We start from the raw sequence: 18,977 nt of genomic DNA, 5'->3' as shown, positions 1-18,977 counted from the left end.
AGCATTTACCGTATCACGTCTTTCATGTGTTAGCGCGCCTTTGTTAATATTTTATCCACGGTAGCCTTGATGAGCACAGAAAGTGGACAAAAAAAATAAATAAATAAATAAAAAACTCAAACCCAACTACATTAAAGCAAAGCTAAGCTAACTGCTAACTGGTATTCCAATGAAAAAGTACAGAAAGTGCAACTCTACTGACCAGATATAAATAACTGTTGATCGTAGACACATTGCATAGATTTGGAAGTCGCTCTATTCATCACCAGTCGGTAAATATAAAGTCGCTAAATAATTTCCGTTAGGTTAATGTAAATACAATAACTCTCCTGTGTTGTGCTAATGATAGCTAGCTAGTGGCTGGGGCAATGATAGCTGGGCAGAAAGAGGGGAAAAAAACGCCGACAATTTGAATGATAACCTAAATAGAATATGCTACAAATAGAATAACTCTCATGTGCTATGCTAATGATTGATAGACTGCAAACGATAGCTAACAAGGGAATAAATAAATGAGGGAGCTAATGTAAGTTGCCCTGTAGGTAGGTACATTTTAAAAGGGCGAATAATTGGATTCTAAAAACCTCAGGTCAGATCCTGCTATGAACAATTGGACTTATCTCTGGAGATAGCGAGCCACGTTGTTTTAAAACTTTGCCACAATCACGTCAGTCGCGGTTCTGCTGCCCAATTCATAAGAAAAGGGACGAGGTGGACGGCCAGCAACATTGACAGAAATGAAACTGGAGCCGCTGCCCTGGAAGAAAAGAGCCCGTTTGAGATGCAAGGAGTGTCTGGAAACACATTTTGTGCGCGTTTAAAATTAGACTCTCTTCCTGCTAATTTTGGACACCTGCGTCCTGTCATAGTTCAAACATCCTGGCTTTCATCCCGGTGTCCGTCTCTGGGAACCGATGCAGTTGTGTTGCCGCAAACACCACAAACTATTGTTCCTATCGATACACGAGCTCGAAATCGGCAACAAAGTTTGCCTGTCACATGACCGCACTCTTATTCTACCATGAATACCGAATGAAGCAGCAGCAATCCCTCATTGGCTGCTTTAACGTAACCCTCGCGGAGGCTAATGCGTGATACGATCTATTTTGAGCAGGAAAAACAGAGAAGAAGATATTCACCGAGTATTGCCAAGATCACACAAAACCCCCACTGTCATCTCAGAGGGTCTTCGCCTTCCAGTTCGCCAATAGTGCTTACAGTCGAAGACTACGAACGTCCTATCATGTGATCAATATTATATCAATACTCCGCAATGCATTATCAGACGATCCGCAAGTAACAGGAATATACCGTAATTATGCAACGTAAAACGTTATTGACAACTTGCAGCATGAGCAGACCAAATGACGGCAGTCCGTGAATAGAACCTCGCGGTACTCCACATGTCTTCGGGAGCGGCATTATCAGTGAGAAAGCGAGCGCTTCAAACCAATTTCGGACTAACGACTGAGCCGATGCGTTCTCTTTTAAGAGTCTTAAGATTTGTGGGGTGGTACGGGAAGTCTTCTCGGTCATTTCAGGTTGTTGGTATCGTTGACAACGGCATTTTGTAGCCTTTAAAACGCAAACATGTGACTGTAGAACCTCTGGACTGTGAGGCAGACCAGGCAACCTAGTCCACCAGGCTTCCCTCGGTCCAAATATGTCCAATTATAATCCCTTAGACTGTTGTCACGTAATCGAAGACAACCATTACCGATCGTGAGGCGTTCACTTTTACCGCCGATTTATGATGACGGTGGCTGCGATAACGACCCCCCTTGTTGTGCACAAATGGCCGCCGGTGATGATATATGGAGCCGGCGGTTCATCTCCGCGGTCGCCGCCCGCCTCATCTTCCCGTGCTGTGGTTCTCCTGGGCTGCACCTGTCGCATTAGCCTCGAGTTGTCAGCTGCCAGTCTGCGCGAGACGCCCCCTCCTCGCCTCCCGTCGGCCCGCTCGTCACATCGCTTTGCGGGGATTTATGCCAAATTTAGGGCGAATAAAGCAATAAAAGACAACACCGTCGAGCACATCGTGGGGAAAAGGTGAAAAAAACCAAAAGGTGGGTGTGACTGGCTCAGACCCAAAAGCAGGACTTAAAGCACTAATGCACAACGCTAGTCAGTAGATTAACACCAACAGCCTTTTTATGCAATCCCATAAAATGAAGTGGATGGAGAGATATGCTCATTATTAGTCCGATGATTTAACACGAGCAGCACGCTGGAACATCCCCCCCCCCCCCCCCCCCCCCCCCCCCCCCCCCCCCCCCCCCCCTTCAAATTCTAACAACATGCTCACAAATGAAGCGACAGGGAAGATGGGTGTCCTCGTGCGTCGCCCTCTTAAAGCCCCTCCCCCCACCGAGATGGACTGGAGCAGCTGAGGCGACCGAGGGTTAGTTAAGTACACTGTAATAAGACACTACACAGGAAACAAGGAACCGGTTGCACAGTGAGAGAGGCTATCTATCCGTCTTCCATCTGTCTATCCATCCGTCATCATCCATCGAGCTATCGGGCCATCTAATTACAGTATATGGCCTATCCATCAATCTGTCCATCTATCATCATCATCCATCTGTGTATCTGACTGCTTGGCACCAACATAAAATAACGGGTGTCTAACAACAGACCCATGCGGTACTCCGTCCTTCCCGAGCCGATGCCAACGAGACACCCTCGTCTGCAGGAAACAGGGCACCGTTTCACAATAAGAGAGGCTGAAAGCTATCTATCCATCTATGAATCTTTCAGGAATTAATCACACGTCCATCCTCGGATCCATTTGTGCATCCGGCTATCCTCACATCTAGCTATCGTCATCCGCCCGTCTGTCCAGCCATCCGTCAATCTGTCTGACTGACGACTTGGCGCAAGATCGGATCAAATCGTGTGTGTCTGAGAACAGACACGTGCGGGACGCCGTCCCGACCGAGCCGATGACTTCAATCCCCCTCGCCCGGGAACAGAAGTGCATCATAAACTCAAAGTGGAATTTGTACACTTGTGGACATGGGGGGGGAAAAAACAAAAAAAAAACAATTGAAGAATAAAACAGAACGTACAAAGCACATTATACACACACACACACACACACACACACACACACACACATATATATATATATATATATATAATACATCCATCCATTTTCTATATCACGTTATTTCTATAAAGACAGGAATAAAAAATGGATCATTTATATAAATAATTGACTGTAATAATTTTCAACGACGTCTGTAACTTCATCGAATATTGAATTATTGACGCATTTGGTGCATGACAGCAAGTTTATTGCGAAAGGATCGACCTGGAAGTCCTCACTTGACTTTGCTCTGTGAACATTGCTTATAACCCTCTCGTCTGGAACAAAAGTGACCAAATACAAATATTTTCAATTAAGCAAGGAACTGAAGCCCAAAACAAGCGCGCGGGACATCTGGAACGTGCGACTGCGCATGCATGGAGGCTTGTGAATGCACACACGCGCATCCAGTATACTGAGAGGGAGTCATTAAAATCAGTGTACTATCGCGTCGGTCGGACAGCAATTCATTTATAAGAACGCGCGGAGTGGATTTGGTGTACCATGCGCGGGGACGAGCGCGCGCGCGCGCGCGCGCGTGTGCATGCGCAGAGGAAGAGGAGGGGGAGGAAGAGGAAGAGAAGGGGGCCGGTGGGGGCGAATGTTCACGCGCGTTATTGTGCGGAGCGCAGTTTGTGCAGCAGCGAGCGTCAAAGTGGACTCGAACGACGCCGCGGCACGTCGCATCCCGCGCGGGGCGCAAGATGCTTTAAGCGAAAGCTCTGCTGGGTCGGACCTGCTCGTTGGCCGGTCCGTGCCACCCGGGCCACCGCGACCACCGCCGGTTCCGAGAGCATCTGGGCCGGCGACGCGGCTCTTTCCGAAATGTGACATTTTGGTCGACGCCGCGCACCGCATCTCCTTCACGCGCCCAGCAGCAGCCAGCGGATTTATTTGCATCGATTAGAAAAGGTCGGTGGTGTCCATCATGTCACCAGAAATAAATAGGGTGGGGGGCGGCGGGGGGGGGGGTCATGAATAACCTGCAGGGAATGTGTGTGTGTGTGTGTGTTGCTGCAGGATTTTCCAGTATTTTGTTTTTTTTCGCATTTATGCGCACAACACAGCATCATTTGACAAACAAACAAAGAAACATGTTAGTGTAACTCTGGTTGGCTCTGGCGTCCTCCATGTCCCCCCCACCCCACCCCACCCCTCCCCCACCACCACGCGCGCGCGCACTTGTATATTTTGGGGTGTGTCAAGCAGTCCGTCATTGTTAAGAGGTGAGGTGTCATTCTCGTAACAATGGCTCCTCAAACAAACCCGCTTCTGGAAGGCCCTGGGGAGCCTCCGTGCATGCCAGCGGCCGACATTGTCAAGAGAAGAGGGGAGCTAAGGAGCTGTTTTTTTTGCGTGTCTGGGAAAAGAGCTTTCTCTACGTGTGTGTTTGCATTCAGCTGCTCCTTAGGTCAGCTAAAACCAGGAGAGCACTCCCACCCCCCTTTTTTTTCTGTTGGTGGGGACCCCAGTCGGCCGCTGCCTCCAACCGGGTTGGAAATGAAGCTCAAATGGCATTCGGACGGGGACGGGTGATTTCTGGCGACATGCGACGAGCCTCGCGACCGCCGGCTGCCGCGTAACAGGCCGAGGTTTGTCACCCGGCGAGGGACGGGACGCTACGTGCCGTCCACGAACCCCGTTTGGACTGCAGTCGCGCCTCGAGATACAAGCGACCCGACGCGCGAGTTATGTCGGTCGGATGAGTATTTATTTTGTTGCTTTGGCTTGTGAGTAAACATTCACGATACAACTCAAGTTCCCACTTCCACTTCACTTCCCAACAAGCGGCCGGTAGCCACTCCCTAACATGAAAAGAATTAGCCTTAAGTCTGTTTAGCTTAATGCTCACAAATCGCCAGCTAACGCAGCGCATCAGTGTCGATATTTGAACCCAAACCTCACAGCCTGATATTCTTTATCCTTTGGAAAAAAAGGACTGCCGTTTTGTCTCTCTTATCCTGCCGCTCGGTGGTCAAGGCTCACACACCAGAAGGAGCAGCACGACGTCCACTGAATCGAAGCGAAAAATGTGGACGAACACCGTTTCATTCTTTACATTCTGTTGAATGAGGTCGTGACGGCATGATTTTATGACGTACAATACTATAGTGCTATTTGTTGAATTTAAAAAAAAGCTAAACTCGTATCTCAAGGCACGTCTGTATGACCTCCGCCGAAGACGTTTCGTTTCCAGAAGCTTCAATGCGCTCTGGCTCACATCCTGTTTGTCGGGATTTACAATCGAAACGAATGGAAATTGGGTTACGATATTGGCGGCACGGGACGCCAGCGTTTAGCATACCCGCCTCACACTTCTCAGGCGCTGGGTTCCGAGCTTCAAGCGTCCTCCCCCATTTCCAAAACCACGCATGCGATGTCCATCGAATTGTCCAAAGGTGTCAATGAGAGTTGGAATGCTGCGAGGACTCCGTGTGCGCTGCCGTGGTTTGTTTGCTTTTCAATTGGCGGGGACGTCGCCGATCCCCCTTTGCATTTGTGTCCCTGCGTCAAGCCTTCCTCCACGCACGCGCGCACGCACATCACATACACATGCAGATCTCACAAGCAAACAAACAAGCACAGATCACGCCGACACAAATCACACAAGCAACACACACGTGCAGTTCGCCAACGCACGCACATTTAACCCACATGCAGTCAACGCACAAAGATCACACACTCACACGCATTTGTCATCTTCCGTGCCAGCTCCGCTCTCGTTTGTTATGCCAACGAACTCCTGCAAATCAATTGTTGTCACTTGAGTGTGCGTCTTGTGTATTTTCATATCCCGTAAAAGAGTGAACGATGGCCACATGACACCTCAGTGTGACTCCTTGTCTATTTTGGACAGCCCCCCCCCCTCCCCCACCCCCCACATCTGACAAGCCACGTTATGTTTTCATGGGTAGGGGGGCGCATCTTAATGACTGGCACTGTTAATTGCCAAGTCAATTAGCATAAGGTCCTCGTCCCATGCTAATGAGACCTAATTAGGGCGATCTGGGACGCCCCGAAGAGGCTGGCAAATCTACTTTCATGTTTCCGCATGTTGCCGCTCGCCCTCTAGTTGATTCCACGCCCCAACCCCCCCCGGAGCCCTAAAATATCACCAGCGACATTTACTACGCCGCCGCATCGTAGATCACTCACGAAGACGAAAAGGATCAATGACATCGGTGCGGTGAGCAGACGCGCAAATGGATGTTCAACTAGGAAGTGCAGGATTCCTCCGGGGCGCCAAGTACGTCGTCCTGCATTTAGTGTGCCCGCCTGCTTGCTGTCCAAAAGGCGACAAACCAAAAATAAAACCGCGTCTGCTCCGCGAACAACGGCGCCGTTGTCTGGAAAGTTCCTCACAACGAGCATGTGTCCTGTCAGCAGGTCGCTGAGTAAGAGGACTTAAAGTTGCTCGAGTAGAAAGCACTCACACGCGCGCGCGCGCACACACACACACAGTTATTCTTGCTCAAGATAGCAGAAGAAGCTCAAGCATAATAAGCATCAAAGATTAGACAGCGGTGAAACAAATGCAAAATTGCACTCTGTAATACTATACTTATATACATTTTTAAAAAAGTTCCGCGATTGTTTGAAATACACAACCTGTTATTCTCTTTGCTGTAGGTTCAGTTTGACAGCAACCTTCCGCCGAGAGTGGCAATAAAAAACGTGAAGCCTTTTTATTTTTCACGCGTATTTACCTAAGTGGAGCCGGCGCTGCATGAGTTAAGATGGGAGAATTACAGTCCTAAACAAAGTTGGACCCGCTGCCGGAAGTAAACGCAGCGTTCAGCTGCGGTCCCGAGCGGCGGCGTCCGCCGGCGCCGTTCCTCGGCAAAACGGGACGGTCGCCTCGCCGTCCCGTTTTGCAGAGGAACTTCAACTTCTTAGAGGATACATCATATTTGCCTGTGAGTAATATTAATGAAGCTATTCGTTAGCCGGTCTATGGCGTTTTGCATTGCGTGTTAGCATTAAGCTTGTGTCCTTTTCTAAGGCAAACTTTCTTGGTTGTTATAAATCCACAAAGTGTAATTATTTAACAGCTTAACAGTTAACCGCAACTGGGCAGCGGTGGTTTCTGATATGTGCACAGGGCGGCATTTTTTTTTGGGGGGGGGACGGGGACGGGGGGCACGGCGGTCCCCTCCAAAGGAAGTGCTCTGTGAAATGCTTTTGTATTGGCATCAGACACGTAAGTCCTTGTTGTTTGTATGAGGATTTACCCCGATGGTGGGCGGGGCAGGGGAGGGGGCGCCATTCAAGCTCGGACCGCCGCCGCTCCACAATTATGCTGCATTTCCACTCAGCTTAATATTTTTGTTTGGTGCCGTGCGTGAGCGTCTGATGCAAAATATGCACATTGGCGAAATAAAGGTCGGGGGCACGAACGGAATAGGGGACAGCTTGTGCCCACGACGCATTGGAACAGCAGTAGAAAATGGCCAACTACCTCTGCGGGGCACGAGAGGGGACGATCGCAAAGACGGCAGCAGCTTCCGCCAGTTGTGCAGCAGCGGCACAACAGGCCGAAGCCGGATCCTTCCCCCTCTCGTTACGTAAGACGCGCAGAACGGAGGCAAGGGAGTGCATGGAGGGGGGAGCCAAAATGGAGGACGGAGGGATGTAATTGCTAAGGAGATGCGGAGGAGCCGCAGTTTTGAAAGCCAAAATCAGAGGCTTTGAAATGGAGCAAGAAAGAGAAACAGAATGAAACGTTTTCTTCTTTTCGCTCTACTCGACTTGAACGTGCTACGCTTTTTGGCATTTTCCCACAGAAATCATCCTTCCATTCACGATAGCGCCTGTCCTCGTTAGAGTCGGCGCGGTTGATGACTTCGTGTAAACCGAGTCCGGCTTCATGTCGCCACGTATCATATGAAACGCCATAAACGGGCTAAGAATCAGTCTTTCAATCAACCGCTACTTCGACACAGGCGGAGTAATCACACGCAAATGTTCTCTGTTCTGTGGGGACAACTATTACTGACGCGCAGTTTGAGGACCTTCCCTGCCTCTTCTTCGTGCTCTTAGTGACGCAGCATCCCTTCCGGTAGAGCTCACTGCTGCCCGGGATGTTGTGGAGAAACGCGGTACTACACCGAAGGTGCACAACTCCAAATTCAGACTCGCTTGTGTACGGTTAAAAAAAACAAAAAAACAAAACAAAAAACTTCAAACTTAAAAAAACGATCAGTTCAAAGTAACGTGCAAACAGTGTCACGTTCACTGCGTTCTATGGGTCACCTTCAGTTGTGTGCTTCTTTTGTGACTCACATGAGACAAATAGACCCCAAAAAAGATGATTCGTGTCCTTTGCGGCATCTTGTGCGTGCATGTGAACTTCTATTTTGTTTCTTCTTTTTGCATGTGACTGCACGCATGTGAGAGTGTGTGTGTGTGTGTGTCGCCACTGGCTCTTGTGTTTGTGTGCGCTTGTGTGTCCTGCAGCCAGAGCAACCATCTGTGCGAGAAGGAGTGACAGCGTGACAGGGGGGCGGGGGGGAGGGTCTTCCTGCCTCATGTCTCCACTGTGCTCTCCTTCATGCTCGCTCATTAGGAGCTGACAAAGAAGAAGAAAGGTACCGAATTAAAAAAGGAAAACGCGAGACAGAGGAGGAGCTGTCCACTCTGCTTAACACGGACGAGCGAGCGCGCTCGTCTGAGTCAAGATGGGGGAGGTAACCATGGCTACCAGGGGGGCTCGGCAGGAAAACGAGGCCTTTGGAGGAGCTCAAGTGCGTCTTGAATGTGAAGGTGCCGTGCACATCGCAAACCACTGCTTCTGTCCGCGCTTGTGTGTTTTGTTGACTCATGCCTGGTTCAGCAGGGGATGTGAGTGAGGGGGGGGGGGACCACAGGGGTAGGGGGGTGGGGGAGGGGGCGCTCAAGTGAAATTGCAGCAGGGGAAATGGGGACGGTTAAAAATGTGTGCGGGTGTGAATATACATGAAAGAGCTGTAAACATGAATATGCATATTAGAACACTCCTGAGGTGCTGAAGAACTGAACGATGATCGTTTACTTCAGGTGGTAAACGAGTGCTACTATAAAAAGCATATATCATTATGAGCGTGGGGACACATGGGACACAAAATCCTACCTTGACAAAGGTAATGCTGAGATGCGATTGTCACTGTTTAAGAGGTATGACGCTTCATTGAAAATATGTCTGTTCGTGGGATGCTGTGGAGAAAAGCACCGCTCGTTTTTCCAATATTGAAAAATACAAACTGTCGCATGCTTGAGAAATCCGCACATCTCCGAAAAAAGGAAGATCTCAGGAAATAAAAAAAAACATTTCTTCCAGTTAAAGTAAAATTCCTTCCCCTTTCCAAGATCCAAGACTTTCAATTTGGTTTCTTCTTTGTGGAGCTTTAGTTCGGTTGGGTTTGGTTTGAGATTCAGGGAGTCATTTGTTTGCGTTGCACAAGAGTGTCAATTGCATCCCGAAGTGTCAATTGCATCCCCTTCCCAAAGTCCCAGAGAGAGAACTCGTTTCTTCCGAGGACCTTCGATGTGACATCGTCTTGAAAGATTTACAACTGTAATGCTATTTTTTTCAACGGAAAGGAAAACGCAAATGTATTTGTTTTTAATCCCAAACGATAAACACACTGTATTTTGTTGTTGTTTCGAATTACAAAAACAACAAAATCACAACATTGAGATAAATGCACATTGTGTTCAAAATAGTGCAGTAACAATGTAAAATGCGATTTTATCGATAGAGGACTGTGACAGCCATCCATTTTCTGTTCCGCTTTATCCTCACGGGGGTCGCTAGCGTGCCGGAGCCCATCCCGGCTATCGTCGGGGTACACCCGGAACCGGTCGCCGGCCAATCGCAGCGCACATAGAAACAAACAACCACTCGCGTTCACATTCACACCTACGGGCAATTTAGAGTCTTCACCATGCATGTTTTTGGGATGTGGGAAGAAAGCGCAGTACCCGGAGAAAAGCCACACAGGCACGGGGGAGGGGGGGAGGCGTGCAGGCAAACTCCACACAGGCGGAGCCGGGGATTGAACCCCGGTCCTCAGAACTGTGAGGCGGCCGCCCAGGACTGTGACAATAGACTTCAACTTGCATTTTGTTGGTTCCAGCACTCCTGAGAGAGACTTGACCCTTTGACCCTTTGACCCTTTGACCCTTTTCCATTCTCTGGGTTGCGAGTGTGGTGTGTTGGCCTTTGAAAGGTTCATGAAAGGTCCGATGAGGGTCGCAAACCGGCCGCAGTCATTGGCGAGCTGGTGTGCTTTGTTCCCGGCGGCCGCCGTTGTTGTTTCTCCTCACCTTTGAACTTTCACGTTACTTTTCTCAAGAGATGGCGTTCCCCCTGGCGCTGCTGCTGCTGCCGCTGCTCAGCCGCGCGGCTAGCGGCCAAGACCCCGGCGATTCGGAGGCGCTCCCGCCAGGCTGCGGTTGGGGCCCGGGGCGACCCTACACCCTCCTCTGCGACCTGGACGCCGTTTGGGGCGTGGCCGTGGAGGGCGTGGCCGCGGGCGGCACGCTGGTGGCCGTCCTGCTGGCCTCGGTCCTGCTCTGCCGCCTGCGGCGCATCGGCGAGGCGGACAAGCGCAGCGGCGCGGGGCCCGTCCTGCTGCTGCTCCTGGGCGTGGTGGGCTTGTTCGGGCTGAGCTTCGCCTACCTGATCGAGCGGGACGAGTCGCTGTGTCTGCTGCGGCGAGCCCTGTGGGGCCTCCTGTTCGCCGTTTGCTTCTCCTGCTTGCTGGTGCAGGGGGTCCGCCTGCACCGGGTGGGACGGGAGCACCGCAGCCCGGGCGGATGCGCCTTGACGGGCCTGGCGTTGGGTCTGAGCGCCGTGCAGGGCATCATCGCCGCCGAGTGGCTCCTCCTGACCGTGCTGAGGGAGGGCCGGGCCGCCTGTCAGTACCTCCCCATGGACTTCTCGCTAGCCTGCAGCTACGTGCTAGCCCTGCTGCTAGCCGCCTTGACTTCCGCCGCGCTGGCCCTGTGCGGGAAGACGCGGCAGTGGCGCTGCAACGCCGTCTGGCTGCTGGTCACCTGCCTCCTGTCCCTGCTGCTGTGGGTGGCCTGGGTGGGCTTCTATCTCTACGGCAACGCCTGGCTGGGGAAGTCGCCGGAATGGAACGAGCCGGCGCTGGCCGTGGCCCTGGTGGCCCAGGGTTGGCTGCTGCTCATCTTCCACGCCATCCCCGAGGCGCACATGTGCATGAAGCCGCCGCCGCAGCCCAGCGCCCCGGACTACTTCGACACGTCGCAGAACTCCACGCGGATGAGGGAGACCAGCTTCGACGAAGACATCCCGCTCTCTCACAGGCAGTTTGTGGAGAACCAAGGCTACGGATACAACGACGAGAACACTGCAGGTACGCAAACGTTTGCGCGGTTTTCACACTTTGAAGTGGAAAACCGAGCAAGTCGAGCCAATGCGAAATGCAGCAAGTACGTACGTCAAACTGTAAATTCAGAAATGAGCCACTGAGAACTAGAGTGCGGTTTCTCCATTTTTGTAGGTAAGTGATTTCATGACGTATGGCTGCAATCAAATCTGCGGGATTTAAAGCTTGGCAATTTGTATTTTTTCGAGATACTTCTTCCAGAGATGGTGCACAGGCTGAATCAAGGCAACTGGACTGACTCTGTCTGTTGAAGACGTTCCACCTTTAATCCAAAAGGCTTCTTTCGTTCCAAATTTCCTCTATTTATGCCTCAGTGGGTCAACAATAGGACGTCGTCGTCGTCGTTGCCTGTTGCGGTTAGCGAAACGACCGTCCTGCATACCAATTAGTCGTTTACTCGCCTTGTGGCAAAACAGCTCGTGAGGGTCGCTCTTCCCGCTGAATGAGGCGATCTTTGGAGGTGGGGGGGTTCAGGACACTGTTCGTAGGCAGACGCTAGGTGATGCCTCAAACCTCCTCCTCTGTTTATAGACGGCTTTTTGAGTTTAACATCGATGGTTTCTTTTCCATCCCTTGCAAACCAACGTTCTCTCTATGCAGCATTTGGACATTGTTGTCCTCGAAGGAATGTCGCTTTGAATGAACCGCTGATTCCGGACCCAAAGAAACCTCCCGTCGATGCTGCGCTATGCGCCTATCCAGCGGCTGCTTCGTCTCTCCAGTGTAGAGGGACATCGCACTCCTCACTCCTCACCGAGTTTGCTTTTCTGGATTTTGTCCTTGGGGTGAACCGGCTTTTGTCTGAGGGTGCTAGAGGGAGACCTCGTTGGAAATTTTGAACCAAAGAAGCCCTTTGGATTAAAGGTGAAACTTCTTAAACAAACAAGAACAGTCCACTTGCCTTGGTTCAACCTTTGCGGATTACCATGACCTGATGACTGAGAATCCGCACTTCCTCATTTGATCTTGCCGTTTTGGCAAATGACATAATATCGGACGAGTATCACTCTGCATTGTTCGGCATTGTTCTAGCCACAGAATGTGAATTGGTGACTCGGCGGAGGTTGATTGTAGAAGAACTGGAGGAAAATATCTGCAGACTCAGCTCAAGATGTGCGATGACTCAAGTCACGTTCAGCGAGTGACTAATGTTTCCGTCTAGGCCTGAGAAGCGGAGGCGGCGGCGGCGGACAACACAACACCAACACGGGCGCCAGGCCCAGCGCCCCCTTCCGCAGCAACGTCTACCAGCCCACCGAGATGACCATGATCCTGAACGGGGGAGCGGTGAGTACATCCTCCCAGTCGCAGCCGACCGGACCGCATGCACAATTGCGCGCGTGCGTCTCCGCATCAATCCCACCAAGCGAAGGTTTCAGCTGTGAGTGTCTGCATGTTCCAGCGTGGCCCACGGAAAGCTGTTTGCGCCTTTCCTCCATGTCCTCCGCATCGAAGCTGTTATTCGACAATATCCGGCTTCGAGCTTAAGGACAGCGAGCGCACTAGTACACTGGATCTCAAGGGTTTGGAATAAATGCGCAGATGGCGTTCCATGGAGGTCTGTGTTTTGCAAGCGCATGCAGCGCCTGGCTTTTGTCACAAATGGTCACTCAGCTGACGTCGATTTGCGCATCGCCGAGCGGGGGCGAGCGCGCGTATATAAGCCGCCACGCTTTCTGTCCCGCCGTTCGTTAAACACGACGAATGGGCGCTCGGGCTTTCCATGAAGCTGCCGCGCAACCACAAGAGCGCGGCGCAGATGCAGAGGTAACAAGGCGGCACGCCGGCTAAAATATCGCCCCTTGACACTATTTTTAGTACTGCACTATCGTTCAACTTTTAGTGCTGAACGGCTCCAACGAATCCGCCTCGCACGTTCACGTATTAAAGCTACAACGGGGACTTCTTGTACTCTTCACACCGGAAATAAACATCATAGGTGCAGTGAGGCGCGGTGGGACCAGCACGAGCAAGCAGTTCCAAATAGCAGGCAGTGTTGGCGCCAAAACCTTCACGCTTTTGCTAAAAGACAAAAACAAACAAAAAGTCAGGAAAGCCTACTAGATGAACAATCCTAATTTGGAAAATAGTATTACAAAGTAAGTAAACAAAACCTGGAGAGAGAAAAAAAACAACTTTAAAACGTCACGTTTTTACATATGCATTTAATTATACTCCTTTTATTACTTAAAGGGGAATATTTATATTTATTTAATCTAGACTGCTGTTTTGGAAATGGTTTTCCAACATCACATATAACATAATTAATTCTCAATATTAATAGTCAGTCAGTAGAATTCTTAAAACTATTTACACTACTTTACTGGGAGAAATCACAACTTTGTATTGCATAAGATATGAATTGAAATGACAACTTTTGTATTTTGTAATCTTATGAAAATAATTGGATGAATTGCGCTTTTGCGATTTTTCAGTGTGATACCGTTTTCCACCAATGGCGGCGCACATGCTAACGAGTGTGACGACGCATGCGTGAACGTGTTGTTGCACAAGAAAACCGCAAAAGAAGCTTACCTTTTTTTTGTTTGATACTAGAAGAATTCTACTCTATTTATAGTAAAGTATTTTGTATATACATTTGCTTTCCTTAATAAAAATTGAATTTGTATTGTTTGTTTGGCTGTGAAGCGTATAATGTCTCAGCATATTTACAATTCAGGATTGAGATTGGCATCCATTTAACAAGCTTCCCTTTTTTGTGCCCCGCCCCGCAGGTGCCCTCGGCCCCTCCCACCTACACGGGGAGACAGCTGTGGTGAGCGGCGCCGGATCGGACAGACGCGCGAGGGGCGGCGAGCGTACTTCAAAACAAAACAAAAAACCAAAAAAAGAAAACTACACGGATGCCACTTTCACTCTGTACAGAATGTGTGCCAAGCAAACAGTGCGTATAGAAAGGAGGCCATGGGGGACAGAGCTCAACGTCTTCAAGCACACCAATCTCTCGAGAACGCCTTTGTGACCGGCAGACGGCCAAAGACAAACACGGCTTCTTCTTCGGCTCGACTGCAGCACTGTAATCATCCTTACAACTGTGAACGTCCTTCAATTGGCTCTGTCCTCCATCCGTCCTCGCAGTGTCAACAACAACAACAAGCCCCCTCCCGTTCAAGACTGTATGATGATACATAGCCCCCCTCCCACATTTCTTTGCATGGACACGAGAAGTGACACGGCCACAAAAAAAAGCACCACCTGCACAGCGGCGCTGGAAGCGAGCGTCCCGACCGGCGGCTCGGTGAATCCGGGTCAAGCGGCGGGGATGTTTTATCACGCGGGAGGAAATGGAGCGAGGACTGCCCAGATCACATTTGCAGCGCCAGCTTGGAAGAGGGAGGAGGAGGGAGAGTGCAACTGGGGAATCTTCCTTCCATCCATCAGAGAAAATCGCCGTTCGTGGACGTGAGTGGGAGCGGCCCTCTTCCTCTTCCTCGCGTCTGGAGGACGACTCTCGTTTCACCACAGTCTCCTTGTCAACGCTGCTTCTCCTTCATCCTCTCACCGGCTTGCACTGGAGAAGCTGTGTACATACTGTACAACTGATGAGTATATATATATATATATATATATATATATATATATATACATATACATACACAAAAAGCCCAGCTTGCTTGTTTACGTGATTCTATTATGAATTAACCATAAGACGTTCCGACCAGTGATTCCCAACCTTGATCGAGCCGAGGCGCACCACTGAACAAAAATGTCCCCACAAGTATACAGTGTACTGAAATAAAGGTGATCTTGTCTTCATTGGGTTACAAATAAACCGCTTACCGCTTCAATTGAACACAAAGCTATTAAGACCATTTTTCTACGCAAGTATCTGCGTAAAACATGCAGTCGGGGGCATCGCCTGACATCTGCGGCAGAAAGGACGACGCTGAACAAGCTATTTATCTTATTCGGTTGTATGAACGGCAACAGGTGAACACAGGTTAATTGGACCTTCTGCCATCTACTGGAAGACGGGCATTGTTCTGCCCGTCACTATACAGCGCTAGCATAGCTAGATAAACAAAGATAAATGATTTGGAGTATATTCATGATAATTCACACTGATGTGCTGCATGCTGAGTGGTTGCGAATCACTGGTTTAGACAAATTATAACATAATGTTAATGTTATAACTACTATTTTAACTTCTTTTTTTGTTTCTTTGCATTCATGCATTAGCGTGCTCTTACTGTCTTTTTTTCAATATTTCTGTTTACATTTTTTTAGCAGCATGGTGTCAAGTCCAGGCAGTTTTTTTTTTGTTTTTTTTTGCGCATCAGAGAAAAAAAAATGGCTGCGAATAATAATTAGTGGCACTTCATGCAGTAAGAAAAAAAGCTACTGTTGTGAGTTGATACCAAAAGCTGAGCGCGGGGCCAGGCGTAGGAAAGCCGCTTAACAGCAGCCAAGCGGCGGCCATTGTGGTGCCCTCGCAGCGACACCCGAGCGAGAAAAGGCTACACGACACGCCCAAACGCCGCTTGCCCGACGTGGGCAGGGGGTAAGATTGGCAACCTGGGGTGGGGTTAGCTTGCAGTACAAGAACAAGTGGTGGGTCAAGATCAGTGGTGTGCAAAGGACTTGGGGGGATTGGTCTCGATCATGCCAGGGGGCGGGCATCCAAATGGATCAGGGTGGGCATCAATCACAATCCCCTCCACTGATGCTTCTTTACAAAATCTCATCACCACTCCCACCTTGAGCTTTTTGTGCCACTGGTTAAGATTTGCAGCAGGGTAGAAAAAAGTTAGCGTGGGCCACAGGAACAGGGGGGCGGGGGGGTGCTACTGCTAACGCTACATGAGTGCGACTACTTGGGTGAATATACTGTACAACACAGGAGCAATGGTTCACATGGTAAGGAACAACTTAACAGTGGCAACAGGAACAGGGGTTGGTAGAGCGGGCAACAGGAATAGTCGCAAAAGTGGGTTAACGACATGGGATACTGGAACGAGGTTGAAAAACATGGGCCACGGGAGCAAGAATTAACTTGGGCAACAGGAACAAGGTTTTACATGGACAACATGGACAGGGTTTAACATCAGCAACGGGAACAGGGTTCAACAACATGGGCGAAAGGCACAAGCGTTAACATGGGCAACGCGAACACACAGGAAGGAACAATGTCATGGGCTACAGGAACAACAATTAAGACCGCCTACAGGAACAGGGATTAACACGGGCTCGGAAGGAAGGGGTTAACATGGTCAGGAACCGTGGCAGACAGGGGCAATGGGATCGTGGGCAACAGGAACAAGGATTGACAACATGGGCTACAGGAAAGAGCGGTGAACATGATCAGGAACCTTGTTTAACTCATTCACTGCCAGCAGTTTTAGGATGATCTGATCTTTTCAAAACCTACACTAACTTGTCTTCTGCACCAGACCTAGCAAAAGAAAGAGTTGTCTGTCATTCACCAGAAAAAAAGTTTGTTTCTAGCTTTTCCTTTCTTAAGTAATCGGCAGTAGAACACGGGTCGGTTTCACCCAAAACACCGCTTTCCGACCCAAGTGGAGAAAACGACCTCACAAACTTCATGTCTGATCAAAAGACATTCATCGACAGGGAGGGGGGACAGTTTTAACGCCCATCCAAAGCCGTTTGGATGCCATTTTGATGGCTGGGGCCGGCGCCCCCTCCTCCTTTCCACGCAACTGACACCGTACATATCCAGACTCTGTTCAAGTTTGAGGTTTCCAAACATGTCCAATTTCCAACATGTCCCCGTCATAACTGACGTACAAAACTGAGGTTGACCTCATAATCTTGATCTTTTGATCAAAAGCGGTGCTGATCTCAAAATCAAAGCAAATGCAACACCGCCATCGACAGGGATCTCTCGGTCGTTACAGCGGTTCACAAACCTGAATTTCACAGACAAGCTAGGCGAGACCCTCTTCCACGCCTAGCCGCTGAAAAATGTACGTGATGAATACCTACGTCGGCGACGGTACGCGCTTGGTGTCCGGTCGGCGAATATAAACGTCCACGGCAGTGAACGAGTTAACGGGGGCAACGGGAACAAGGGTTAACTACAAGGCGTAGCGGAACAAGGGTCAACACGGGTCACGGGAGCATTAACATGAGCACGGGTGAGTGACTGCAACAACGTTTCGCAGGGTCCGCAGCACACGATGAAATTTAAGTCTCAGCGTTTTCAACACTTGTGATGTTTTCACTCTATGTCAAGCAAAAGAAATAACAACATGTGACTTTGTAGATTTTGCACTGTCCTACAGTATGTGTGCATGCTCTGCACCATTTGTGTAAGACCTTTCTCTCAGATGTACTTTTGAATACTAACTATTTATGTGCAGGTCATGTGACAACAATCATACTTTCAGTGTACATCGGATGAGGCGTTCAGTGTCTGTCAACGGAAGCGGATTTTTAAGCTTCAAGTCAGAAGGGAAATGGGTCTTCAAAACAAAAAAGACTTTGAAAGGGGGTACGGACTCTTCCACCTGATATATCATCTTTGTCTTATTATGTGGTGAATTTGCACAACATTTCTCTGTGAAGTGGAGGTGGGCGGCGTCAGGGTGGTTTTGGGTCGGGGGCGGGGGTCGAGCTCACTTATCCCCCCCCCCCGAGTTTGACTCGTCCTCGTCCCGTCTCGATGCGCGTCGCCTTCGGACCGTTCCGTCGGGACGGCTGACGGGGGCGATGTTGGCTTTCGCAGCTGTGACCGTGCACTGACGTCGAGCTTCGGTCGTCCTCCCCCCCACCACGACAACAATTAAAATATCATGATTACAAACAAAAAGAAACACTTCACTCTTTGTGTCACTAATTCAGGAAAAACATTCAATAAAAGTGTAATGTTTAGGTACTTTTGATTGGATGTGATTTTTATCGCTCTTACGCGTGCATATGAAGGAATCCAGGTGAGCAGGGCCTCGTGAAAAGGGACATACGGAATGAGGACTTTTTCATTGCCGGCAAACAAGCCATCAAGAGGCGTGAAATGAAGCAACAGAGTCCATCTTTAGCTATCTGCCGATTTCTGAAAAAGTTCCTGCGAGCGAGCTGTAACCACAATGTTGCTCCAGCCACGAAGTGGACAGTCGCGAACAAATTACAGTCGGCAGCTCACGGCCGCACACCTGGCGGCTGACCCGAACCTCCGTAATATGCAAAAGATTGGCGAGATGGATTGGAGAAGATGGATGGCAGTTTTACATTGTGAACGACCGAGCCATTTGCACGCCGGTCGCTAACCAAAACAGCAGCACGTACCGTCTCTCAGACGAATGAAAGTGTTGTTCCTTGCCGCGTGTTGTGACCGAGTTCCAAGCACGTTATTAAAGATGCGGGGACGTGATATGGGGTTAGAGCCTCACGAAACAAATCGAATCTTTTGCGGGCGCGGACGGCCGACCAAATGCTGCGATCCAGTTTCAGTCAGGCCCAGAAGCGCTAGACTCGACAATATCAGATGTCCTCCGAATGAAATGGATCGA

At 49.7% G+C, this 18,977-nt stretch overlaps 1 protein-coding gene across 2 annotated transcripts; it reads left to right on the top strand.

Annotated features, from left to right (window-relative positions):
• Positions 1-3,697: 3,697 nt before the first annotated feature.
• gprc5ba (G protein-coupled receptor, class C, group 5, member Ba) lies at positions 3,698-18,346 on the top strand. Of its 2 annotated transcripts, none has more exons than XM_061700628.1 (4): positions 3,698-4,003; positions 10,426-11,454; positions 12,650-12,774; positions 14,223-18,346. In XM_061700628.1, exons 2-4 carry the CDS (start codon positions 10,428-10,430, stop codon positions 14,265-14,267), a joined length of 1,197 nt encoding a protein of 398 aa, XP_061556612.1. In that variant the 5' UTR covers positions 3,698-4,003; positions 10,426-10,427; the 3' UTR covers positions 14,268-18,346. The 2 variants fall into 2 exon arrangements, with proteins under 2 accessions (XP_061556612.1, XP_061556611.1); XM_061700627.1 differs by lacking the exon at positions 3,698-4,003 and adding an exon at positions 4,018-8,854.
• Positions 18,347-18,977: the final 631 nt, after the last annotated feature.

This window comes from Phycodurus eques, chromosome 16 (assembly GCF_024500275.1).
Source record: "Phycodurus eques isolate BA_2022a chromosome 16, UOR_Pequ_1.1, whole genome shotgun sequence".
Classification (NCBI taxonomy): Eukaryota; Metazoa; Chordata; class Actinopteri; order Syngnathiformes; family Syngnathidae; genus Phycodurus; species Phycodurus eques.
This window is presented reverse-complemented; position numbering and strand designations above follow the sequence as displayed.